This window comes from Indicator indicator, chromosome 27 (genome assembly GCF_027791375.1).
Source record: "Indicator indicator isolate 239-I01 chromosome 27, UM_Iind_1.1, whole genome shotgun sequence".
NCBI classification, from domain to species: domain Eukaryota; kingdom Metazoa; phylum Chordata; class Aves; order Piciformes; family Indicatoridae; genus Indicator; species Indicator indicator.
The window spans coordinates 3,459,560-3,485,331 of record NC_072036.1 but is presented as its reverse complement, the minus strand read 5'-3'; the positions used below and the strand labels follow the sequence as shown (position 1 = coordinate 3,485,331).

The window sequence follows — 25,772 nt, the reverse complement described above, 5'->3', positions numbered from 1 at the left end:
TGATGTTTCTCTCAGAGCGTTTATTTTTTGACATGCTTTCTCTGCCCACTGGTGCTGGAGCAAGCTGGTGGGCTGGCTGCAGGTTGGCTCACACGCCTGCGTCCATCCTTTCTCCCCAGCTTTGTTTATTTATTCCGCTCAGAAATTCGCACACGCAGATACTAGCACAGGAGAAATCTCAGTCTCCCAACAAAACAAAACACCCAGGCGAAAGCACTTTCCTCATGTCAGCCCCTCTCCTTGTCTGCAGAACAACTTTTATTTTATGCCTCTCTGGCAATCCCACCCCATCCGGCTCAAGTATCCTGGATTAGAAAGACTTTCCCCAGAGTCCTTTTCAAAGGGAGCCTCCCACAGACCTTTAAATCCCCCACATTTTATGGTACAGATATTTAACAGCTCTGAGAAGGGCAGTGAGGTGGGGGGGGTGGGGAAGACTGAGGAAAACAGTTACAAATAGAGTGATTGCTCCTCACACCACTGAGGTTCCTGATGTAATCAGCGCTGTTTTATCTGGTTATCTCTCTCATGTCAGCGATTGCCACTGAGATAAGAAGTGATGCAAGAAAAGGTGCAGTGAAGTCATCGGGTTTCCCCTGATTTAGCCTCAACTCTCCCCTTTCTAGCCCTCTGATTCCCCCTCCCCCCCACCCCGCAAAAAAAAAAAAAAAAACAAAAAAAAAAAAAAAAAAAACCTCTGTCGGAGAAGAGAAACGCGATACCCTTCTGTCAAATAGAGGAGGCCAAGCTTCGCCTAGATGCAGCCGAGCTTCACTGCCGGGGCTGTGCTGAGGGTCCCGCCGTGGGGCGGGGGGCGGCTCCGGGCATCCTCGGCCCAGTCCCGCTGCCAGCCGGCTCCCGTCCCCGACGGGACACGCGTCCCGCCGGAGGAGCCAGGCCGGGATATCCCTATACCTGGGGAGGGGTAAAGGCAACAACGGAACAAATCTAGAGGAGAGGAAGTCGGAGACCCCTCACCCTGCTCCCGTCCCCATTTTGAGCAGAGAGGTGGGGGGCATATGCGGGCAAGAGAAGGGTGATGCGCTGTGTCCCCTCCCGCGGGGAAGTAGCCGAGCACATTGTCCCGTCCCCAAAGAGCAAGCGGGAAAGAAAGGGGGGCTCCAAGCCACAGCGGCACGGGAGGCAGCGACATCCCGGCGGGGAAACCAGTAGCGCCGGCGGTACCGATGAGGCGAGTGGAACCCTCCAGGCGAGGGCTGCCCGAGCCCCGCCGCCCTCCCCTGCCCCAACCCGTCCCAGTCCCGGTTCCGCCCTCCGCGGGGAGCAGCGCGCCCGCGGGACCCGTCAGGAGCCGCTCTCCCTGCCTAGTCCCGCCGGCGGAGGATGCCCCGGGAGCCGCTGCCCCGAAACAGGAGCCTCCCCGCTCCGTGCCGCGGCGCTGGGGCTCGCCTCCTCCTCCCGCCCCGCCCCGGTGCCTCTCCCCCGGGGTGGGTGGCGGGGGGGGAGTTGACTCGCTCCGGAGCAGCTCCCGCATGAAGCCCGGGGGGCTCCTGTTCAGCGGGCGGGAGAAGCGGGGAGGCCCGGCCCACCTGCGCTCGGCGGCTGGCGGTGCCCAGCGGCTCAGAGAGCGGCTGCTCCGGAGCGGCGGCGGCCGGGGCTGGGTCCTCCTCCTGCCCCCCCGCCGCTCCCGCCCTCGCAACACTCCTCTGCCACCGCCATCCCTCCATCCATCCATCCATCCCTTCATCCATCCATCTATCCCGTCGGCACCTCTCTCTCCAGGCGCACACACACGCACCCCCGGCACCCCCGCATCATGCTGCCGGCCATCGGGCCGGCATGGACCCCGGCGGCGGCTGCTCGGCTCTTTTGCGCTGCTGACTCCCCTCTTCTGAGGTCTGCGGCAGGTAGCGGGCAGGACGCTTGGAAAGTGCAATAGGAAAAGCAAGAGAGGAAGGGAAAAAAAATTCCCAGAAAAAAAAAAAAAAAAAGAAAGGGGGAAAAAAAAAAGAAAAGCTAAAAAAAAAAAAAAGGGCAAAAAGACATCAAGCCAGCCAAGCCCAAGCTTTGGATCTCACTGCAGGTATTTTGCTGCTGTGTTCATCCCTTGCCGCCTACCACCCCGGGTTATTTGGTTGTTTGGTTTTTGGTGGTGGTGTTGTTTTTTTTTAAAAGGAAAGAAAAAAAAAAAAGAACGAAAAGGAGAAGTCGAACTCTCAAAGGGTTACTATGCAATTGCGACTGATTTCTTGGTTTTTTATCACTTTGAACTTTCTGGAATACATTGGCAGCCAGCACGCCTCCAGGGTACGGCGACAGGGAAGAAGTAAGTGGAAGAGATTTATCCTTTGATAACTTCTGCCTCCTCTCGTCGGGCTGTTCACCTGTCCGGGGGGTCCTTGTGCCTCCGCCGTCTGGGCCAGTGCTCTCGGAAGCAAGTTCGGGCGGATCTGCGGGCGGTTTCATTGAGTTGGAGGGATAAAGGCGAGTTTTGAGCTCTTTCTGCTTGTCTCTGTCACCTCACCGGGATGAGCAGAGCTGGCTCCGGCAAGACCTGTGTATGCTCCTTTATGTTCTAATGTCTGGTAAAGGGGAACGTCCTTTCTTAGCTTTTTCCCCCCCAACTTCCTTAAGGGAAAGCGCGATGACACCACAGGTAACTTTTTGCCGTGATGCCCTAAGAGTCTTTCTTCAGCCGGGTCAAGAAGCCTTCACCCCAAGAGCCCGCAGCACAAACTATGGCTATGGGTTCAGCCTGTGCGCGGCGAGGCGAAGAGGGGACTGGGATCCCCTCCGGCTTCCAGCCCTCATTCGCTTCTAGTCACTTCGGTGGCACCGTCCGAGCAGCCCGTGGGTCACCCAGAGGCACTGTCCCCGTGCCGTGCCCCCTGATTTTTTTAATGTTAGTGTTTTCTGGGGGCTTTTTAAATCCCATGGGATGAAGGGAGCTTGTTTCTTCCGACCTGGCCAGCCCCCGGCCAATGCTGCCTGGGGCCCAAGGGAGGCCAGGACGGAGCCAGGAGGAGGTGAGGGGCAGCACCCAGGGGTGCTCGCAGCACATCCTTGGGTGCAGCCGTTCGGAGGAGAAGATGCAGAGAGCAGAGTCGTGACCCCGGCATCGGGCAGGCGGAGAAAGGAGGCAGGAACGAGCTGCATCCCGGGGAAGGTGTTGTCCAAGGTCCGGGGCGCTGCTGCGGGCGACCGGGGGGTCCGTCTCTGGCTTGGGGCTCCTGTAGGACCCAGGACCTCGGTCTGCTGTGACCACCCCCGGGCAGAGCCCCGCCGACGGCTGTGAGATGAGGCAACCGGGGGGCACCAGGACGGTCTTGCCTGACCACCCGCCTGCATCGCCCCCGTCGCTGTTCCTGGGGAGGGGTGGGGAGCATTTTCTGCGCACCTACCGCGAAGGGGCTGCTCATGGCTGTCCCGTTTCCCTGACAGCTGCAAACACCGAGGAAATGTCATAAACCCCAGCAGCCTGCGTTTAATCAGCAAGAAGTAACTGAGTTACCTCCTCAGGGACAGAACGGAGCGCGAGGGGGGGTTGTTATTATTTTAATGGGGTTTTTTTTTGCTCAGCTCTCGCTCCCTTCTGCTTGGCATGGCTAGCTCTTGAAAGCCTCCTTTGTATGATTTGCCTCCTGCACACAAGGTTCGATTCACCTAAAGTGCCCCTAAAGCCGAGCCCAGGACGAGAAAGAGCGGGGCGGCAGCGCTCCCATCCCCGCGGCCGCGCAGCGAGGGAGCACTAAGGGCTAAGTAAAACATGTCAGGGCATCCGATTTATTATCCTTGGCAAGGGAGGGCTCCGCAGCCTCCATCACTTCCCACCCACTCCTTTAACCCCTGGCAGACGCGAGCCCGCAAGATGCTGCTGCCCACCCTGGCGGAGGCTGCTGGAGGGGTTCAGCCCCTGTGCCTGGAGGGGGTACAGCTTGGTGAGGGTTTGGGCAAGACCCCTTCCCGTGGGGCGAGAGTCGAGGAGCAGCCCATCGCTTTCCGCCGGTTCTTGCTGTGGCACCTGGTGAGCGTCTCGCCGGGCCAGAGCCGGGCCAGCGGCGACCTCTGCTGTCCTGTGCCGCGCCGGGCAGCGCCGCGGCAGGTGCTCGGCTCCGCTCGGCTCGGTTCGGCCGGGCTGGGCTTGTCTCAGCTCGGTTCAACTCGTCTAGGCTCAGCTGGGCTCGGTTCAGCTCGGCTGGCCTCAGTTGGGCTCGGCTTGGCTGGGTTCCTCTCAGCTGCGCTCGGCTCGGCGCTTCTCGGCTCGGCTTGGCCGCTGCTCCCCTCCTAGAGTCTCCCCTTTGGTGGGGGAAAGCAGGTCGCCGACCGAGGTCACCCTCCTTGCCTCCCATTCTTGGTGCTGAGCAGAGGACATTGTGCTCCTCATGCCCACGTTGATATACTTTGGTCCTTCTTAGGCAGCCTCGTTAGCAGTGTAATTTTGGGTAAAATCGAGGTGGAGGAGCTGGTTGCAAATGAGCTGGTTGGTACAAGGTAGAAGAAATACTGAGTAGTTGCTCAAAGTTTTCTGGTTAAAATGGAAGAGTTAAGTTAAATTCACAGTGGGACAAGTGTCTAGAAAGCGACAGCTAGTAAGAGTCAGGCTCATCCTTTTGGAGGTGAAGGCAACCATCAGAACACCTCAGCTGGGTGTGGTGTACATTGTCCACAGGCCAAGGTCTTCAGGTTGAGCCAGGTGTAAAACATACCTTGGTGTAGCTACTGGTTGGGTGGTGTGAAGCACCATTCAGTGTGTGAGTGGTTCTGAAAGTTATTCTGAAAGAGGCGACGGTCGCCACTTGCACTGATGGTTGTGGCTTAAAAAAACCCAAACATCTTATTAATTGCTCTGAGTGATTAAAAAAAAAAGAAAAAAAAGCTAATGTGCTGATAAAGAAGACACCTGTCAAATTAATTTGCTGCATAGAAGACTTTTGCTAGGTTTCTGTTTCTTTTGCCCAGAAAGTCTCCTTTAAGCTTAATTTCCTAACCCCATTGCTAGGGAAATGTTTGCTTATTTACATTTAACCTATGTGTTTTTAAATACAGTCATGGAACCCACGCCACTTAATTTTGTTTCATGTTTGAGTCCTCCACTCCATATTTAATATTGTAGACTCCTGCATTTTAAGATAAATGACTAATGGAGCCTGAACTAACTCAGAATGTGCTAAGCTATAAATTGAAGATTTTTTCTTAATTTACTAGTTCTGAAGCATTACTTATTTTATACCTATATTGCTAGAGTAATCTTTACTAGGAGAAAAATCTAGTCTGAACTCCTTCCACTCCTTCCCAAATTCCTCCTGAGAATTCCAGTCTGATCATCCCAAATTTCCTTCTCATGATCAGTTGTAAGTGCGTAGTTAGCTGTGCAGAGGCAGAACGTCCGTTGTGAAGTGCAGAGGATCAGGTCCTTCTTTAGACACAGCAGATAAGATCAATAAAAGTCCAAAAGCAAACATATCATTAGCAAAGGGATTGGTATTTATTCTGATAAGTGCAATTAAGAGGAATGAGTTGAGTTGCTCGTTCAGGTCCTACAAGTGAAATAAATACGCAGACGAACGTAGACTTAACATAGCAATAAATCAGAAGTTCGATGGATCTGCCAGTGACTGCAGTTTGCTCAGGAAAAAAAATAAGATTAAGTCAATAGTTCCCAAATATTTTTGCTCTGCAGGCCACCACCAACCCTTAAAACTTAGTACTGACAGTTGTGCACCTTCCTCATTGACCTTTCCACTGACGGAAATGAAGCACTATTTGCTATGGGTCGGGGAATGACCAGCAGAACATTCGCCATGACCCCAAGGACTACTAGTGAGCCATGGACTAAATTTGGAAATCTCCAAAATAAGCAAAGTGATAGAAAAATCTTCATCTGTACTATGAGTCCTGGGAGTAAAACTATGAGCGTGACTTAGTGGAGCAGCAATTCGGCTGTAGAGCTACCAGCATGTATGTTTTTGGGTAGCTCATCACTATGGGATGCTGGTAACTGCGTCCTGAATTTGCTGTAGTGGAAATTTTTCCCTTTTTGAGCTCAAAGGAGTCCCAGCTTCAGAAGTGATCATTGCAGCGTTTGTTCCGTCCTTCTTTTAATCGCTCCTTCGGTCGCCCCTCCATCGGTTCTTCCGTTGGTGCAGGTCTTCCAGCATCTGGTCATGGCCATGAGTTCCAGGCTGCACTCTGCAAACCCTTTGTCTTTGCAGCTTCATTTGAATGCAACTAATTATTAATTCAGAATTCAGATGTGTTAACAGCCCGTTGGAAATCGTAGTTCTGTAAGATATAAGGGTCTAGGGGAGAACTGACAGAAAGCAAACTAGTAAAATGATATCTTAATTTCCTTCATACCCTAGGTAAAAGCTCAGCAAGGAAAGAGGAATTCCATTATTAGTTAAATTAAGACTGCATTTTGGGAGCAGTTTCTTTCATAGCTCATCATCCATCTCTACATATTACTGATGCACATTTAGGATTGGCGTGGCACAGATGGTAATGTTAGGTGTTCTCTATAAAATAGATAAAACTGGTGTATTCTGTACAAAATAGAGAACAGATTAGGCACATAAATACAGCTTTTAACAAAGGAAATCATTTTAATACCTGAGCTCAATCATTTAAAGCAGAAATTAACCAAGCAAGCAACCATCAAGGACGCTGAATCTGTCCTTGGGTGGGATGAAATTCTTCAGCATTCTCTTTCAAACTATTTGTAGGCCCTTGATGATTTTACCCCTTTATTTATTTATTTTGAATTGATATTTTCCAATTCATATTGTCAGGGTAAACGTTTTACTGGTGGCAAGTGCATCTTGGAAATTTTTTTTTGTTTTCAGCAAAATGTTATTTCTCTTGTTGGGTTTTGTTTTTTTTTTTTTTTTTTTTGGACCTGATCCTGTCTGTTTCGAAATAGGCTGTAAAATTCCAACTGCAGTCCCCAGGAAGGAAAGCAGACAGGGAACCATTCTGTGGCCTTTTCCTAAGCCATGGATGTGTTTTGCTGCAGTGAGATCTTAAATAATTAAATATCAGAAGCAAATCACTACTAAGGGGTTGTAAGGATCGCCTGCTTGTGCGGTGGTTTTTATCGCTCTGTGCGCTTGAAGCGCAGCAGCTGCGTGTGGAACGAGATGAGTTATTACCCCAAGAGGCTAAAAGAGAGTACAGACCAATCTCCACCTCATAGCTGACATCTGAAAGGGTGATAATTGCAAATTTCCTTTCAATTTCTGAAGTTTTGTTCCGTTTCTTTCAGTTTCTTTCAGTTTCTTTCAGTTTCGGAGAGCATTTCTTCTACTACGTAAAATTCCCGGTAAGCTTTTAGGTACCAAAACTTCTCAAAGGCCTTGATGTGTAGGGTGGTGTATCAATAAACATAGACAAAACCCTGTTTCTCCTTGCAGCAGAATAAAATCTTGCTGTTACTAATGAGATGGTTTTTGAGCTTGAACTTGCCTGCTTTGCTTTCAAGGGAGACAGTCGCAGGGAGCTGGAGAGGGCTCATTTTCTGGAGGATCTCAGGAAACATTTTGAGTTGGGAAGAATCCCTGTGGCAGAGTGCTTTCAAAATGGCATGATCCAACCGTGTGCAACACTTGTATAGGCAAACCCAAGGCTCCATACCCTTCCAAACTGTGATATGTATAACCTGTGTGGGAGGCAACCTCTTTCTTAGCACAGGAGAAGAACTGAAGTCAATAAAATCAACTGGGAGATGAATTTCTTCTGTTAGGTTTTGCTATGAGCGATTCCAGCCTTTGTGAATCTGCTACTGTAAATTTTATTTTTTTTTTTTTACTGAAGATAATTGAAGTTTTCCCTAATAAATCTGAGCTAGGATTAAAAATCAGACTTACTCCTTATCTCTTGCTTAACTTGCTCCTTTTTGTATCTGGTTGCTAAAGGCATTGTGCTAAAGCTTTGGCCACTGCTGTTTGTCGCTGAGGTTCAGAGGCTGTCTGCCATTTCATGTTCAGTCATTTGTAGAGAGAGACTGTTAGGAAAACTCATTTCTGAAAACTGTGGAGCTTCTTAAGAAGTTTGGTTTCTTTTCCTTTTTTTCCCCTCCAACAGCAAATTGTCCCTTTAGCTCTTGAAATTAAATTGCAAGTTGCGAAAGCCTGGTGGGGGAGATATAAAAACTAATAAAAAAACCAAAAATTAATAATATATTTTGGTCTCATTTTGGAGGCTGAACTGCTCAGAATCACTTTGCCAATATTTTTTGGCTTTTTTTTTTTTTCAACCAAAGTAATTCAGAACAAAGCAATATTATCAGATGACAAAAGGCAGCTGAAACCATGTAGTTTTTAATACAGAAGTCTGTCTGTCTGCTATTACCACAAACAATGTCGTGGATAGAAGTATTCAGAGGATATTTGTTCATGCAAAACGTGGCTAGGGCTTCTCAAAAATAAATAATATATAAAAAAAACATAAAAGAAAAAGAATAAGAAAAAGAAGAAGAGTGATAACTTTTTAAAAGTAAATAGTTGCATGACTGAGTTTCTGGTGATGGCAGGATGATTACTTATGAGACATTTTGTCATAATAAAATCCCTTGGATTTTATTAATGATGACTTTAAGTCCTATTTTTGTTGTTAGCAGCGAGCAGTGTGATGAGCCACACCACTTAACCAGAAGGAACAATTGTACTACGGTTCCAGGACAGCTGCCTACTAAACATTTTTGTGTGCTTTCACTCCTGGATTATGAGCTATAGCCCTTGCATTGAAAAATGTTATTTACTTGTGTGATTAAAAATAGCACCCACTGAAGCAGGCAGACTGAAAGAGTTGTGGCTGTTCAGTCTGGAAAAGAGAAGGCTCTGAGGAGACCTTCTTGTGGCCTTCCAGTATCTGAAGGGGGCTACAATAAAGCTGGGGAAGGACTGTTTAGGGAGTGATAGGACTGGGGGGAATGGAAAAAAAAACAAACCACAAACCTAGAAATGGGTAGATGCAGATTGGATATTAGGAAGAAATTCTTCCCCATGAGGGTGGTGAGACACTGGAAGAGGTTGCCCAGGGAGGTGGTGGAAGCCTCATCCCTGGAGGTTTTTGCAGCCAGGCTGGATGTGGTTCTGAGCAACCTGCTGTAGTGTGAGGTGTCCCTGCCCATGGCAGGAGTGTTGGAAGTGGATGATCCTTGAGGTCCCTTCCAACCCTGACAATTCTAGGATTCTATGATTCTATAAGCAAAGGAGCCACAAAATTTAGATTCTTCCAGTGCTACTGGGGGAAAACTCAGCTCTGGGGATGGGAGCTGAACCAGGAGAAACACGAACTGTGCAGCACTGAGCTGCTGCCTGCTCTGAGCAGCACCCCAGCAGTGCACCCAGAGTGCACCTTGCACTTTAGCTCTACACCACAAAATAATTATGAAGAAGAACATAAAGGAATGCACATTGTGATGCTTTGAAATGGAAGCAAACCCCCTAGCAAACAGCTCTACCCCAAGTTCTGGTAACATACTGTTAAAAACTTATTTTACAGAACTGTTATGGCTGGAAAAAAACTTTAAGATCATTGAGTCCAATCATCATCTAACTCTATCAAGTCTGGTAGTTTTGGTTGGAAAAGCCCTTGAAGATCATCCAGTTCAACCACTCTCTAACTCTACCTAGTCTGGTGCTAAACCATGGCCCTCAGCACCACGTCTTATTGTGTGTCAGTTTGATGTCCTGACACATTTCTTGATCAAAACCTGAAAGGTCCTAGATGGGATTTCAGACATTCAATATTTCCTGGAGGGTAAAGCAGATTTTGGAGCACTGTAAAATAAAACAGTGTTGGAGTAGCAACGATGTGTGATTCCTGTGGCTTGCAGTGAGGTGTGAGGGCAGACATAGCAAGGACAAGACCCAAAGTGCCTAAGATGTGTCTAGGGAAGGATTTAAACATCTGAGTCCTTCACTTTCAAAGCCCTGCTTAACTTCCACCTCACCCCTGATGCATGGGCATGTCTGAGATCTTTTGTTGTTTCTAACAGGAGGCCTGAGCTTGCTGGCCTTGAGCATTCACTTGGCATGGGAGGTTTCTGAGCTTGGGGCCCTTCTGCAGAGACTTCTTAAAGGAACCTCGGGTCCAAAAGGCAATAAATAAATCACAGCAGATAATAAAAACAACAATCCAAAGCTCTTCCACAGGGAGCACAGAATTCTGCAGCAATGGCTTGCTGACACCAGAATAAAGTCATGTGCATCTCTGCTCCTGTAATAGAGTCCCCCAATCCCTTTCCTCTTCTGACTAAAGTGGGTGCAACAAAATGACCTGAGACTGCACAGGAGACATAAAGTCAGTTTATTAGAGCAGACCAACACAACCTGAAGCCATGCTGCAGAGAAGAATTAATTTAACTTAAGATTTTCAACTCCTAGCTGAACATTTGAGCTGCTAAAGTTTGGGATATGTTAAGGGCAGCAAGGCAGCTGCTCTGTTCCTGGTGTGCTTCAAAAGAAAAGAGTGAGAGCTCCTCTCTTTAGGTAGAGGAAATGTTGACTTGCAGGGCTGGGTAGCAGGCAGGGCACCTGAAGTCCCCTGGGCAGCCAGGACTTGAGACAGTTTCTGACCCCAGCATTCCCCGTGGCTAGACTGAGAATCCCTTGTTCAGCATGCTGGGGTTTGTCAGTCCCTTTTGGAGGCAGCCAAACCTCCTGACTGAAAGGCGATCCAGATGCCTCACTCAGGGCTGCCAACTGTGCTTTGCTGGAGGTGTTGATGGAGGGCATTTGCTGCAGAGAATCACAGAATGTATGGGGTTGGAAGACAGCCTTGAAGGTCATCTTGTCCAACCCCCTTGCAGTGAGCAGAGACATCTCCAGCTAGATCAGATTGCTCAAGGGCCCATCAGGTTTGTCTCCAGGGATGGGGCCTCAACCACATCTCTGGGCAATCTGTGGTTTCTCCACTCTCATTGTGAAGAAATTCCTTCTCATGTCCAACCTAAATCTACCCTGCTCCAGTTTCAAACCATTACCCCTCGTCCTATGGCTACAAGCCCTTCTGAACAGTCCCTCCCCAGCCTTCCTGTAGGTCCCCTTCGGATATGGAAATGCTGCTCTAAGGTCTCCCCAGAGCCTTCTCTTCTCCAGGCTGAACAGCCCCGAATCTCTCAGCCTGTCCCCATAGCAGGGGAGGTCCAGCCTTTTGAGCATCTTCATGACCCTCTTCTGGACCAGCTCCTTCTTGTGCTGGGGGCCCCAAAGCAGGGATGTTCACAATAGCATAAATCCTTTACCAAGCACAAGTTCACACCTCCAGCTTCTCTCCAATGAACTGGCCAGGTGCTCAGCTTCTCAGGTCAAAGCTTTTTGGTGGAAAATTACCACAGAGGGACGGCTTGGGCTCTTTTTCCTCACCTCCCCTACTGAGTTAGGTTCTGTTTCAAGAGGAAGGAAGAGGACAAGGCTCTGATGTGACCCAGAACCACAGGAGCAACCATCTGGTGGAAGGAGATTTCCACTTCACATTTGCAAACATCCACGCCGAACCCGGACTCCTCCAACCTCTGACACTTTAATATGTTTACAAAGTCTATGCATGTTATCAGCACATGTGATACTCCCACCAGGATTTATTACAGGTTTCTTTAGCAACAGCATTTTTGATTCAGAACAGCTCAACTGGTCAGAGAGAGAGAGGAAAGCAGCCAGTTCCTTGCCTCCCACGCAGACTTGCCCAGCATTATTGCATTGCTTATTCATGAAGCTTGCAAACACCACCGTCGGCAAGTGTTTCATAACCTTGTTTCCTTTTCCTAGAATGTTCATAATTAATTTCACTTTTTTTTTCCCACCCCCACCCCCTCCTTTTTCTTTCCCCCCTCCCCTCCCCTGTGCCACTGAATAAGGAGTTGCTGGGTTTGTTTTAACTGCATCTTACACTGGCTCGAGGGAAGAGTTGCCCCCTCTGAAACAGAACCAAGAGGGAGCCAGGGGATGTTTATTTGACACAGGAGTCAGAAGATGCTAAGTGCTTGTATTTAGCAAATCCATGGAGATAGATGAAGATTCCAGAAAGGTTTAGGATAACACAGGGCTGAAAACAATCAACTGAGACCTCCTCGTGCTGGGCTTGATGGCCATGGACATCATAAAATCTATGAAACACAATCTGAAAGGCAGGAAAGGTAAAAGAATCACACATGGTTGGGTGTTCTGCAGGAAAAAAACAGCTTCTGTCTTGCAGTCCAAAATGAAGTCATACATTCATCTTTTCTGTTTATGTCTCATGAAGGGTTGAGCAATTAACAAGTTTCAGAGCTGCTTTATTAAAAGCAAAAGTGGAATTTTGTTTGAGTGTAGAATTAATAACTTGTGCTATGTCCTGGACAAGCATTTTTTAAGCCCAAGGCTCTGGCTTTGGGAATGAAACAATTTAAATGTGCTCTTTAAGCCACCCATTGAGGGGAATCACATGTTAGGGGTTGAAAGGAACCTCAAAAGGGCATCAAGTCCAGCCCTTCCCTGCCAGAGTAGGATGACCTGGGGCAGGTCACACAGGAATGTGTCCATATGGGTTTTGAATGCCCTCACAGAAGGAGACTCCACAACCTCTCTGGGCAGCCTGCTCCAGGCTCCAGCACCCTCACAGTCACGAAGTTTTCCCTTCTGTTCCCCTGGCACCTCCTCTGCTCCAGCTTGCCCCCAGTGCCCCTTGTCCTGTCCTTGGCCATCCCTGAGCAGAGCCTGGCTCCAGCCCTGCACATCTTTATCCCCAGCCATGAGGGCAGCCCTCAGGCTCCTCTGCTCCGAGCTCCAAGCCCCAGAGCTCCCTCAGCCTGGCCTCACAGGAGATGTTCCACTGCCTGCAGCAGCTCTGTGCCTCTGGGCTGAACTCTGTCAAGCATTTCCCTGAGGTCCTTCTTGACCTGAGGGGCCCAGAACTGGACACAATATTCCAGATGTGGCCTCACAAGGGCAGAGTAGCTTCAGTGGTGTAAGAGTTTATCAGTAGGATTCAACTGTGAGTGGGTCTTAGTAGGAAGACTTCCACATGGTTCCTAAGGTCATATATTACTACAAAGGTGGTGGAACACTGGAACAGGTTGCCCAGGGAGGTGGTTGAGGTTCCATCCCTGGAGGTATTCAAGGGGAAGCTCAACAGGGTTCTGGGCAAACTGATCTAGTTGAGGATGTCCCTGCTGACTGCAGAGGGGGTTGGACTGGATGACCTTTAGAGGTCCCTTCCAATGCAGAGCATTCTGTGATTCTATGATTAGTTCCTAAGAGAAAACTAAAGTCATGCTGAGGAACAACTAAACACAAACCTAACTTTCCCTGGACAGAGTGTAGACAAAAAAAAAATTCCCTTTCTCTGTTGGCATCATTTCTTCTGTCAACCTACAAACCAAGTATCATTAGAGAATGGCTCTTCTCTTCCATGTCTGGGGTCCCATGTTCCTTCATCTGAGTAAATCCCTGAGTACCAACCATGCTTTAAACCTCCAGCTTCTTTCAGATGTCTTAGAACAAGTCAGCTGTAGCATTACTACTTCTGAATGTAGGATGTTTAGGTGCAACAAGTGGTGACATATGGTTGTGAGATCCCTTAGAGGGCAAAGTGCTGTGAAAATTATGGAGAAGGTTTCAAACAGGCTTCCTTTTACAGCTTTTCTGTTGTGGCTGGGTACTCTTCCCAAGATTTATGGAGATTAGGAGCACTGGGTGGAGAGTGACCAGAGCAGGACATCTTCTCCTATTTGCCAATATCTGGCTGGCCACAAAGGAAAGTGTAAACTGTAGCCTTTGGAGGTGAGGACAGGCTCCTATTCACCTCTCTCTGAAATCACATCATTTCCCAGCTACCCAGTGAGTAGAAAAGTTCATTTCTTCCTCATCTGGACACTTGAGTCCAGATAAAATACATTAACCAGGAGTCTTCTCCTTCATTTCCATGCTTCACTGAGGATGCAAAAAGAGAGGCACCCTGCCCAGGGCAGGTGGGTTGGAGAAGAGGATCTCTGAGGTCCCTTCCAACCTAAGCCATTCTATGAAAAAAAAGGAGGATTCTAACCATAGGTACCACTAAAAGACCACCAAGCATTATGAAAATCAATCCCTAATCCTTTCTGAAGCCCTGCATAATTGGCTGAAAAAGTTCAAAGGATTATTGAGGCTGGAATAGACCTCTGAGATCCTCAAGCCCAGCCTATGACCTAACACCACCACACCAACCAGACCATGGCACTAAGTGCCACATCCAGTCTTTCCTTAAACACTTCCAGGGATGGCAACTCCACCACCTCTATGGAACCTTCCTGGTCAAGCCTGCCACTCTGGTTCCGTGTCTGACTGTCATTACTTCTGTGTGCACCAAAAAGAGCCTCTGAAGTTTTCAGGGACCTTGGACACATCTTGTCCAAAAACAGATCAGCCACAGGAGCAGCAGTACTGCATGTGAGAGCTTATTCAGAAGAAACCCTTCAACTCATACACCCTGAGTCCTACAGAAGCCATCTCTGGCTTAGGTTCTTCATTCTCTGGGACCCCCTAAGCCTATGGCTGTAGCCCTAGAGTTGGAAAAGAAGACCTCCTTTACACAATCTGTGCTCACATTCTGCTGAAAAGACTTTTTTGGCTATCAGCAAAGGTGTCACAAAACCATAAACCTACCCCCCCCCCCCCCCCAAAAAAAAAGAAAAGTGCAGGGTATTGTTTAAAACCAGCCACAAAATAGTGACAAAATTCATGACTGCAACTGAAAATGTTTTGTGAAACATAAAAATATGAAAAGAATAATTAAAAGTAACATAAACACTCATATTTAATCATATTCCTTCTCCCCTACACATTTCAGTCTCTCTCTGCATGCACACATTCACATGTACACACTCAAACTCATGCAGATACAAGCAGGAATTAAAGATCTCTGGTCAGACCCCACCTGGAGCACTGTGTCCAGTTCTGGAGCCTCTATTACAAGAGGGATATGGAGCTGCTTGAAGGTGTCCAGAGAAGGGCCACCAGGATGAGCAGAGGGCTGGAGCTGCTCTCCTATGAGGACAGACTGAGAGAGTTGGGGTTGTGCAGTCTGGAGAGGAGAAGGCTCTGAGGAGACCTTCCTGTGGCCTTCCAGGATCTGAAGGGGGCTACAAGAAAGCTGGGGAGGGACTTTTTAGGATCTCAGGTAGTGACAGGACTGGGGGGAATGGAATAAAGCTGGAAATGGGGAGATTCAGGCTGGACATGAGGAAGAAGTTCTTCCCCATGAGAGTGGTGAGAGCCTGGAATGGGTTGTCCAGGGAGGTGGTTGGGGCCCCATCCCTGGAGGTGTTTAAGGCCAGGCTGGATGAGGCTCTGGCCAGCCTGCTGTAGTGTGAGGTGTCCCTGCCCATGGCAGGGGGCTGGAACTGGATGATCCTTGTGGACCCTTCCAACCTGACTGATTCTATGATCCTATGATTATCTGATTCTATGATTCTATGGTCTTGATGTGTTCTTAAAGTATTTTCACTTTGAAATTGTCTTAAAATGCAGATGAAAAGGTTACTGATAACCCTAGATGGAAGAAAGTTTGTTGCAAGTGACACAAAGCCCTTTGGTTTGTCTGAAAAAAAGCTCTTCATCTTTTCTCCCACTGTTCCTACAGCCTCTTTGCTCATGGAAAAGAAAATAATTGGGTTTATACAGGTTAAACTGAACAGTAAATGAAAATAATTGCACAGGAAGCTTGGTAGGGGACACTCTTCTGTCTCTGTTGAGCCTGATGTGCTTGGATACTAGACCAGGAGGTTATGTGGATCAATGTCAGGCATTGTAACAGGCTGCCCAGGGAGCTGGTGGAGGTGGTAAGAAAAACATGTAGATGTGATATCTGGAGACATGTTTTAGTAGGCATGGTGGTGTTGAGTTGATGGCTGGACTTGATGACCTTAGTGGTCTTTTCCACCTGAAACAATTCTATGACTCTATGGTTCCATGAGTCTATGAGTCTGTGAGTCTGTGTTTTAATGATTCTGTCGTTCCATGACTCTCTGACTCTCTGACTGTGACTGTGACTCCATGACTCTATGGCTCCATGAGTCTGTGAGTCTATGATTTAATGATTCTGTGGTTCTATGACTCCATAACTCTATGACTCTATGATTCCATGAGTCCATGAGTCTGTGAGTCTATGATTTAATGATTCTATGGCTCAGGGATAATCTTATTGCTCTCTACAACTACCTGAAGGGAGGTTGTAGCCAGGTGGGGGTTGGTCTCTTCTCCCAGGCAACCAGCACCAGAACAAGAGGACACAGTCTCAAGCTGTGCCAGGGGAAGGTTAGGCTGGAGGTGAGGAGAAAGTTCTTCCCAGAAAGAGTAATTGGCCATGGGATGTGCTGCCCAGGGAGGTGATGGAGTCACCATCCCTGGAGGTGTTCAAAAAAGGACTGAATGTGGCACTTGAAACCATGGTTTAGTCAGTCATGAGGTGCTGGGTGTTAGGTTGGACTTGATGATCTTTGAGGTCTTTTCCAACCTGGCTGATTCTATGATTCTATGACTCTGTGTCTCTGTGTCTCTGTGACTCTATGACTCTGTGGTTCCCTGAGGCTGCGAGTCTATGATTTAATGATTCTGTGGTTCTATGACTCTGTGACTCTATGTCTCTCTGAGTCTATGATTTAATGATTCTGTGGTTCTATGACTCTGTGACTCTATGTCTCTCTGAGTCTATGATTTAATGATTCTATGGTTCTATGACTCTATGATTCTAAGGACCATTCCCTTTTGGGCTGTGTACAGGTGAAACCTGACTTCACACAATGTGCATCATTAGGCTGGAATTTTATTCAGCCACCGAGGAGGAAAATGTGGTTCCTTGGGCTGGGCTTTGGGGAGGGGAAGCAGACAGTGCTAGAGAAGAAGAATCTTTCCTCACCCCCATGACACTCCCAGGGGGATGCCTGCATATGTGCATGTGTGTCCCTGCATTTGTGGATGTGCTGAGGAGCAGCAAGGAGAGCTCACATCCCCCTCTTTTCCAAGGGAACAGAAATGTCACAATCATAAGGCACATGCCAGGCTGACACGAGGCTTTCACTCAGAGCCCCTGACTTGTTTTTAATGGGGGCTGGTTGAGGCAGAATAAACATCTCATAAAGGTTAAGGGATTGATTCTGCTTCTGGTTACAACTTGTGTCAGGAAGCAAATAACTCCTGGAGCCCTGCCAGCATAAAATTTGCATGTGTTCAGAATCCAGCCTAAGTGTTTATACAGGCTATTAAAAAACCACAGCCGGGGGGGGGGGGGGGATTTTGTTCTCACTTCCCAAGAAAAGGAACAGCAGTGCAATCTGCACTTCTCTAGGAGGTGCTGGGGCAGGGTGTGAGGGGATTGCACCTTCTTTTGTCAGAGAACAGCTGCAGTTTGCCACTTAAAAGCGTGGGAGGGGCATTTTTACTGCTTTCCCCATGCTGTACTCACCCTTCCCAGCACTGCCCACTTCTGAGCTTTCTCCTCCTTTCCTATCTGCTCAGGTCCAGCTGTTGAGCTGCCCTCTTCCCTCCTTTCCTACAGGTGCTGAAGCTGGGCACTGTTTTTGTGGACATGACAATTCAAGACATGGTGGTCTTAGGTTGAAGGTTGGACTTGGTGATCTTGGAGGTTTCTTGCAAATGAAACAACTCCATGATTCTGTTTCTCAGAGCAGTGACTGAAGTAATTGGCAGAGTGAGAAGGTACACCAGGCTGGGTTAGTGAAATAAGTGAGCACTGGGACAGACCCAGGGTGCTCAGGGGCTGGAGCACCTCTCCTGTGAAGACAGGCTGAAAGAACTGGGGCTGGAGAAGAGAAGGCTCTAGGGAGACTTTATAACTACATTTCAATATCTGAAGGGGACCCACAGGAAGGCTGGGGAGGGACTGTGACTGTTTAGAAGGGCTTGGAGTGATAGGATGAAGAGCAGTGGTTTGAAACTGGGGCAGGGCAGATTTAGGCTGGACATGAGGAAACTCACAATGAGAGTGGTAAAATACTGGAACAGGTTGCCCAGGAAGGTAGTTGAGGCCCTATCCTTGGAGACATTCAAGATCTGACTCAATGTGGCCCTGGGCAGCCTGATCTAGTGGGAGGTGTCCCTGCTGATGACAGGGGTTTGCACAAGGTGACTTTCAAGGGCCCCTTCCAAGCCTCTGAAGTGTCAAGTGGTAGAGGAACTCTGTCCCAGCTCCATCAGCCTGCCTGATTTAATGCAGGCATGGCTCACATCCTCACTACCCATAACATGTCTGGATCCAGCCCAAGCCCGCTGGAAACAAGAGCTTGCAGGTGAATGCAGTGAGCCAGAGCAGACCCACCAGAGCTGACATGCAGCAGTGTTCTGTAGGTTCCATGTTAATGTGCTGATGGAGCTGGGACAGAGTTCCTCTACCACTTGACACTTCAGAGGCTTGGAAGGGGCCCTTGAAAGTCACCTGCCATCAGCAGCAGATGAAGCTCACTCTTTGCAAAAATACTGTGAAGGGAGGAAAGTCCTTTCCATAATGTTTTGCATTTGCCCACAGCTTTGTCAGAGAGTGCCATGGTGAGACACTGTCAGCTTTGTCAGGGAGTGCCACTCTGGTGAGACCCCACCTGGAATACTGCATCCAGTTCTGGAGCCCCTAGTACAGGAAGGATCTGGAGGTGCTGGAAGGTGTCCAGAGAAGGGCCATGAGGATGAGCAGAGGGCTGGAGCTGCTCTCCTATGAGGACAGTCTGAGAGAGTTATGGCTGTTCAGTCTGGAGAAGAGAAGGCTCCGAGGAGACCTTCTTGTGGCCTTCCAGTATCTGAAGGTGGCTACAAGAAAGCTGGGGAGGGACTTTTTAGGGTGTCAGGGAGTGAGAAGACTGGGTGGAATGGAAGAAAAGTAGAAATGAGGAGATTCAGATTGGATGTTAGGAAGAAATTTCTCACCATGAGGCTGGTGAGAGACTGGCACAGGTTGCCCAGGGAGGTGGTGGAAGCCTCATCCCTGAAGGTTTTTGCAGTCAGGCTGAATGTGGCTGTGAGCAACCTGCTGTAGTGTGAGGTGTCCCTGCCCATGGCAGGGGGGTTGGAACTGGATGATCCTTGAGGTCCCTTCCAGCCCTGACAATTCTATGGCTCTATGATTCTATGGTGGGTGGCAGGACAACTAGCCTCAGCACAGCACAGCTTGTAAAATCCTCCTCCTCACCTGCAGAGTGATGTGGTGTGGCAGGAGGGATGCACAGTGGAGTTCAGCAGCTGAAAAAGCTTTGCTTAGTGCACCCCATGAGCAACTTCCAGCTTTTGGCATGCCAGATGGTCCTAACTTTCCCCATGCCAACCCCTTTCTCTGACACATTTAACTCCTCAACGCTCTGCACATCTTTCTATTCCTTCTCCTGACGGCTCTGGTTAAGAGCAGAGCCCCAGCACTGCTCTCTCCATAGGCAGCCCAGGGCTCCTTGCTTCTCTTTCAGATGGGCTCCCTCCCATGAGGTGGAGTCAGAGGAGACACCACACCCTGCCCAGCCGTCGGCCTCTTGCTGAGACAGCCATCACGACTGCCAGGTCTTCTTGAAGGCTTTACAATGAGCACAGTTTCAAACAAACATCAGATGAAAGCAATTTGGAGCCTAACCCAAAGCCCAGCCAGGTTTGCTTTGGTGATTTATTGGTGAAAGTCATCAGCTCCTATTACCTACTTCTTGAACCCTCCAGTCCTTTGGCTTCCAGCCATTTCTTGGGTCTGATTCTGCTCCTTATTGAAGTTAATGGGAGGGTTTTGTCACTGATTTCAAGAGGAAGCCTTTCACTTTCCAACTTTCTGTCTATAGAGCACTTGGAAGTACTTCCAGGTTTCCATCGCAGTCTGCGGTTCCCCTCTCTAAGTCCATTGGACGTCCACAGATTGCCCAGCCCCACACCTTTGGATGCAGGAAAGCTCTAGGTCTGCTTCAGCTCTCACTCACACACCACCTCCAAGCCTCAGTGGAGTTCCTCCTGATTTATACTGGCTGGACCAATGTTATTTATGCCTGGGTGACTGCCAGCAGGAGGGAATTCAAGTCACTTGTTATCCCCTTCTCTGCACCTCTCCATCACACTGTGTAGGTCTGTACATATATGCAGATAGATTGGAATCATCTGGGCTCTTTTAAGTCATTCACCATCCAAACTGACTTCAAATTCGAGTTTTAAAGTTGAAATAACAAAAGAAAGGACTAATAAAGGAAAAAAAAAAAAAAACAACAACAAAAAACAAAACAGAGCCAGAAGGGAGCCAGCTGCAAGGGTGCTCACAATTTTCATCAGTCTATGGGACACTCCTAATAATATATTTTACTACTTTGTAGTGAACTTTCTTTGCTTCTGCCATAAATATATTCCCTCTGCTGCAAATGAATAACTTGCAAGCTCAGTGAACTTAATGGAGAAGAATAAATCTTAACTACCTAATGTCAGGACAGAAGTATAAATCTTATCTAATATGCCAGGTCAGAAGGAAAGAATACTTTTAGCTGAAAATAGCAAATAGTTTCCAGTGCAGAGTAGGAACTTATTTTTCTCTTAGGAAAAAAAAAATAATAATAATAATGCTGCCCCTCATGAGATGAGTTGAACAGTCTCCTTTTAGAATCTCCACAAGAAAAATAAACACATGGAGCAGAGTTAATTTATAAAATGCTCCAAAGTTTATCTTGGCAGAACAAGTTTTAGGCAGTGAGATTTCTCTCCTCTCTCACACACTCTTTGACACACACACACACACACATATGCACGTCTCAGAACTGGGACAGGCTCTTACAATAGCAAATACTACAGGAAACTTCTGTATCTGGACAAATTCCTTCTTGAAGCCAAGCTCTCGTTTTCAAATCAATGGAAATTTTTTTCCAAAGCAAGAGAACAACCTGGGGGTTTTGTGTGGGTTGTTGTTGTGTTTTGTTTTTTTTTTTTTTCTCTTTTTTTGGTGTAAGTACAGACCTGCTGTGTCACAGTGGGAGATAGCCAGCCACACAAGTGCCTCCTGTCTCAGGTCCCCCTCCCATGCACCAGCACTTCTGCCAGCTGTAATGCAGTGCTGCAGCCACTGTCCCCACCTCCTGCCTGCCCAGGGCCCCCACAGCTGGATAGACTGGTAGGTGACCTGCCAGCTGCTGGCAAGTGGGTTCCTCCCGGGAGGCACAGGCTCCCACTGCTGCCCATCCTCTTGTTCCTCCTCCACACCTCCTTCACACACATCTTGCACAAACAACTTCAAAGGCTTGCATTCAGCCTCAGAGGTTTAGCTTTTTTTTTTTTTTTTCATAGTCCCCATGCCTGCAATCAGGGAGCTACAATAACAGGGGAATACTGCAGGCTCCAGACCTAACAGCCAAGAGGCTGCTCAAGTGCAGGGCACAATGCAGCCAACAGCAAACAACACTGTGTCCTACTCTGAGACCCCCAAACTGTTTGGAGCTCCTCTATCTCTTGCAGCAGCCACTGTCCCTTCAGACAGTTCATCCACTTCAGAGCCTGCAAAGCAAACAGTCCCTTCCCTCAAGATAAGCAAGACTAGAGGCAGTTTTATGTGCCTGAAGCACAACTCAGGACTGGTGTGTGCATAATTCTCTGGACTGTCCTTACTCAGTGCCATCGAGTTACGGAATGCAGACCTTGACTTACTTAAAACCCACAAAAGAATGAAGCAATTCCTTCCCTTCCCTTCCCTTCCCTTCCCTTCCCTTCCCTTCCCTTCCCTTCCCTTCCCTTCCCTTCCCTTCCCTTCCCTTCCCTTCCCTTCCCTTCCCTTCCCTTCCCTTCCCTTCCCTTCCCTTCCCTTCCCTTCCCTTCCCTTCCCTTCCCTTCCCTTCCCTTCCCTTCCCTTCCCTTCCCTTCCCTTCCCTTCCCTTCCTTTTTCCCCTTTCCTTTTTCCCTTCCATTTTTCCCTTCCCTTTTTCCCTTCCCTTCCCTTCCCTTCCCTTCCCTTCCCTTCCCTTCCTTCCCTTCCCTTCCCTTCCCTTCCCTTCCCTTCCCTTCCTTCCCTTCCCTTCCCTTCCCTTCCCTTCCCTTCCATTCCCTTCCCTTCCCTTCCCTTCCCTTCCATTTCCCCTTCCCTTTTCCCTTCCCTTTTCCTTCCTTCCTTCCTTCCCTTCCCTTCCCTTCCTTCCCTTCCTTCCCTTCCCTTTTTCCCTTCCCTTTTTCCTCCCTTTTCCCTTTCCTTCCCTTCTTCCCTTTCCTTCCCTTCCTTCCCTTTCCTTCCCTTTCCTTCCTTCCCTTTCCTTCCCTTCCTTCCCTTCCCTTCCCTTCCCTTCCCTTCCCTTCCCTTCCCTTCCCTTCCCTTCCCTTCCCTTCCCTTCTCTTCCCTTCCCTTCCCATTTTTGGCTGCTGGGAAGTTGCCAGTAATTCCCAGCATTTGTTCTGACAACTGCTCTACTGTAAATATTTAGAGGAATCCATTAGAGATTAAACAAAGTGTAAGTAACTGCTCCTAAGTGAGAGCTCTCGGGAGTGTTTGCAGCACCAGGCGCTTTAGCAGCATGTACCAAAGCCCTGCCTCGAGGCTGCTGGTAGGGAAAGGCAAGATGGAAGGCAAGAGCCAGCCCCCAGTGTAATTGGAGCATCCCTCTGTGTTACCATCACAAATGATTGGTGCAGGGAGCTCCATCACTCCCAATCCTCCAGACAGCAAAGGGTAGGCTGCGCTACCCTGACCAATGTATTTGAAATTCTCTTTATCAAGCTGCAGACAACCACTGTGATCATCTTTACCTTTCTCTGGTCTGCCCTAAAATTGCAAAAAAAAAAAAAAAAAAAGCCTCAACAAACCAAAAATTCCAAGCCCTATCCAACCTAAAGCCATAGAATCATAGAATTGGTTGGAATCAGTTGGAAAAGACTTCTGAGAGCATTGAGTCCAACCATCAACCCAACATCACCATGGGCACCAAACCATGTCCCCAAGTGCCATGGCCACACATTTTTTTTAACACCTCCAGGGATGGTGATTCCACCACCCCCCTGGGCAGCCTCTTCCAATCCCTGACCACACTTGCAGGAAAGAAATTTGTCCTAATATCCAACCTAAACCTCACCTGGTGCAACTGAAGGCTATTTCCTCTCTTCCCATCACTTTCTACTTGGCAGAAGACATCACTCCACACTTCATTACAACCTCCTTTCAGGGAGTTTGTGGAGACAACAAAAATTAAAAAGACAAAGGCTTGGGACTCATCCAGGCCACTCATGATGCTCTCCTATGGTGGCAGTGGCTGGTGCTCAGAAACAATGCATCTAAGGCAGATTTCTTAGCATCATATCTAAATTTTGAAGCTGGCAGCCTCCTTCTCCTTTTCTATCCCATTGTCTTAAAGAAAATGCCTGGAGAGTCTCTGGGAGTTGCCTGTGTCTACCCATTCATTTCAGGTTCACAGCCACACCTGACTTCTCAAACTTAGAGTCACCATCTTCTCAGATCTTTCCTGAAGAAAGACATAAAAGGAAGCTGGGCAGCTGGGAGAGCTGAGTAGGAACATGCTGGCTTGTTGGGTACTCCCACCAGGGGTCATAGTGGTGGCTTATGGATAGTGGTGGTTTATGGAGCTGCTGGCTTCAACAGGGAAGAAGGATGGAACTTGGTAAGGTAAAGTTTGGTGCTGCAGGTTTCCCTGAGAAACAAAAGGGGAAGCCACCATGTTTGTGATCACCTCAACTCAGCAAGTTAAACAGAAGGGGAGGCTGAGGGGAGACCTCATTGCTCTCTACAACACCCCAAAATGAGGTTGCACTTAGGTGGGGGTTGGTCTCTTCTCGCTACAATCATGTGACAGGATGAGAGGAAATGGCCTCAAGGGGCACCAAAGGAGGTTTAAGTTGAATATTAGGGAAATTTTCTTTGCTGCAAAAGTGGTCAAGCATTGGAACAGGCTGCCCAAGAAGGTGGTGGAGTCCCAGTCCCTGGAGGTGTTGAAGAAATGTGTGGCCAAGGCACTTGGGGACATGGATTAATGGCCATGGTGGTGTTGGGTTGACAGTTGGACCTGATGATCTTAGAGGGCTTTTCCCACCAAAGCAATCCTATGATTCCATGAAATTAAGTTATTCACAGCCTCCTCCCTAGCTCAGATATTGGGTTGGTATTGAGTGAAGAGGGTGATGTTTGCTCCAGCTTTTCCTCTGCATGGTCAGCTAACACCAGCACAAATGAAATAAAATCTTGTTAGTACCACTTCCTAAGCATGGGATGGGCTCAAAGCATAGGCAGTGATGTGCCTGGCTCCAGCAGGTGCCAGGCATTTTCCAGAGGGCTACCGAGGCAGGGCCAGCTCCAACACTTGGCTGGAGTCAGTAGCCATGAGTCAGAGAACAACTGCTACAGGCTGGATCTGGCCTTGCACCACACAATCTTCATGGCCAAACACAGGAGACAGAAAGATGTGAAGTCTTCTTCAGGCCTTGGTCTTCCTGAAGCAGTTTGAAGGCTTCCAGATGCCAGCACCCTTCTAACTCTAGAGCCAGTAGCCATCAGGAGAGGGTGAGTGAGACATCCTGAGATTCCTGATAGTGGCAAGATCACAGAATTGTCAGGGTTGGAAGGGACCTCAAGGATCATCCAGTTCCAACCCCTGCCATGGCCAGGGACACCTCACACTGCAGCAGGTTGCCCAGAGCCACATCCAGCCTGGCTGCAAAAACCTCCAGGGATGAGGTTTCCACCACCTCTCTGGACTACCTCTTCCAGTGTCTCACCATCCTCGTGGTGGAGAATTTCTTCCTAACAACCAATCTGAATCTCCCCATTTCTAATTTTGTTCCAAGGATATGAATATCAAGTTGGATGTAAGGCAATCTTCTTCTGTACCTCCATGTGTGCATGCATGGGAGCTCCATGAAGTCAGGCAGAAGAGATGTTCATGCTCTGGAAAAGCTCCAGAGAAGCAGACTAGAGGGTTTCTTCAAGGAAGAGGAACATTAGTGGGCTTGGATAGATGGGAACAACTGGAGTTGGTTCTGCACAGAACTCCCCTAAGTGGTTGTACTCACCTCAAAAAATAATAAGAAGAAGCAGCAGTGAGAATGCCCCTTTCAGAACCTGTGCAAACATCTGCTCCTTTTTTCATGCTAATCCTCTTGGCAGGTTTGCAAGTGGGCACTGCCATCATTTTACAAAAAAGAAAAAGGAGGTGAAAATGAAGCACACAAGTTGTCCTCTAAGAGCACCCAACAGCAGGGATCTTATTTTGAGGCACGCAGATCACTTACTTGCAAATCTTGCTGAATTCCAGGTGCTCAGACCTCTTGCATACCTACAGCAACAAATCTTCCGCTTGACAACCTGGCAGGGCTCTGCTGAGTTTTGCAGGACAGTGACATTTGATCCAAATCAGTAATTTGACCCTTGACTGCAGGCACTGAAAGTACAAAACCCAACAGCTGAGCTGGGACATTCCATGGCATTTCCCATCATCCTTAGGCAGAAGTTTCAGACAGTTCAGATGGACTGAGACCCAGAAGTGGCTGTTTGCCTCCAATGACTGTCAAGTTTGGTGTCTCCAAGTCCAGAGGGTCTCCCCATCTCTGTCCATAGAAGAGTTAAGCCCAACAAGACACATGTTGACTCTTCAGAATCCTGGATATAGAATCATGGAATTGTTAGGGCTGGAAGGCACATCAAGGACCATCCAGTTCCAACCCCCCTGCCATGGGCAGGGACACCTCACACCACAGCAGGTTGCTCACAGCCACATCCAGCCTGACTGCAAAAACCTCCAGGGATGAGGCTTCCACCACCTCCCTGGGCAACCTGTGCCAGTCTCTCACCACCCTCATGGTGAGAAATTTCTTCCTAACATCCAATCTGAATCTCCTCATTTCTACTTTTCTTCC

The 25,772-nt window shown here is 48.3% G+C and overlaps 1 protein-coding gene across 1 annotated transcript in view; it reads left to right on the top strand.

Annotated features, from left to right (window-relative positions):
* Positions 1-2,175: 2,175 nt before the first annotated feature.
* Positions 2,176-25,772, top strand: part of RSPO3 (R-spondin 3) — a 92,633-nt gene continuing 69,036 nt past the window's right edge. Inside the window, exon 1 of the mRNA XM_054393150.1 lies at positions 2,176-2,287. Coding sequence (XP_054249125.1) covers positions 2,191-2,287 — 97 coding nt within the window. The 5' untranslated portion in view covers positions 2,176-2,190. The remainder of the gene's footprint in view (positions 2,288-25,772) is intronic.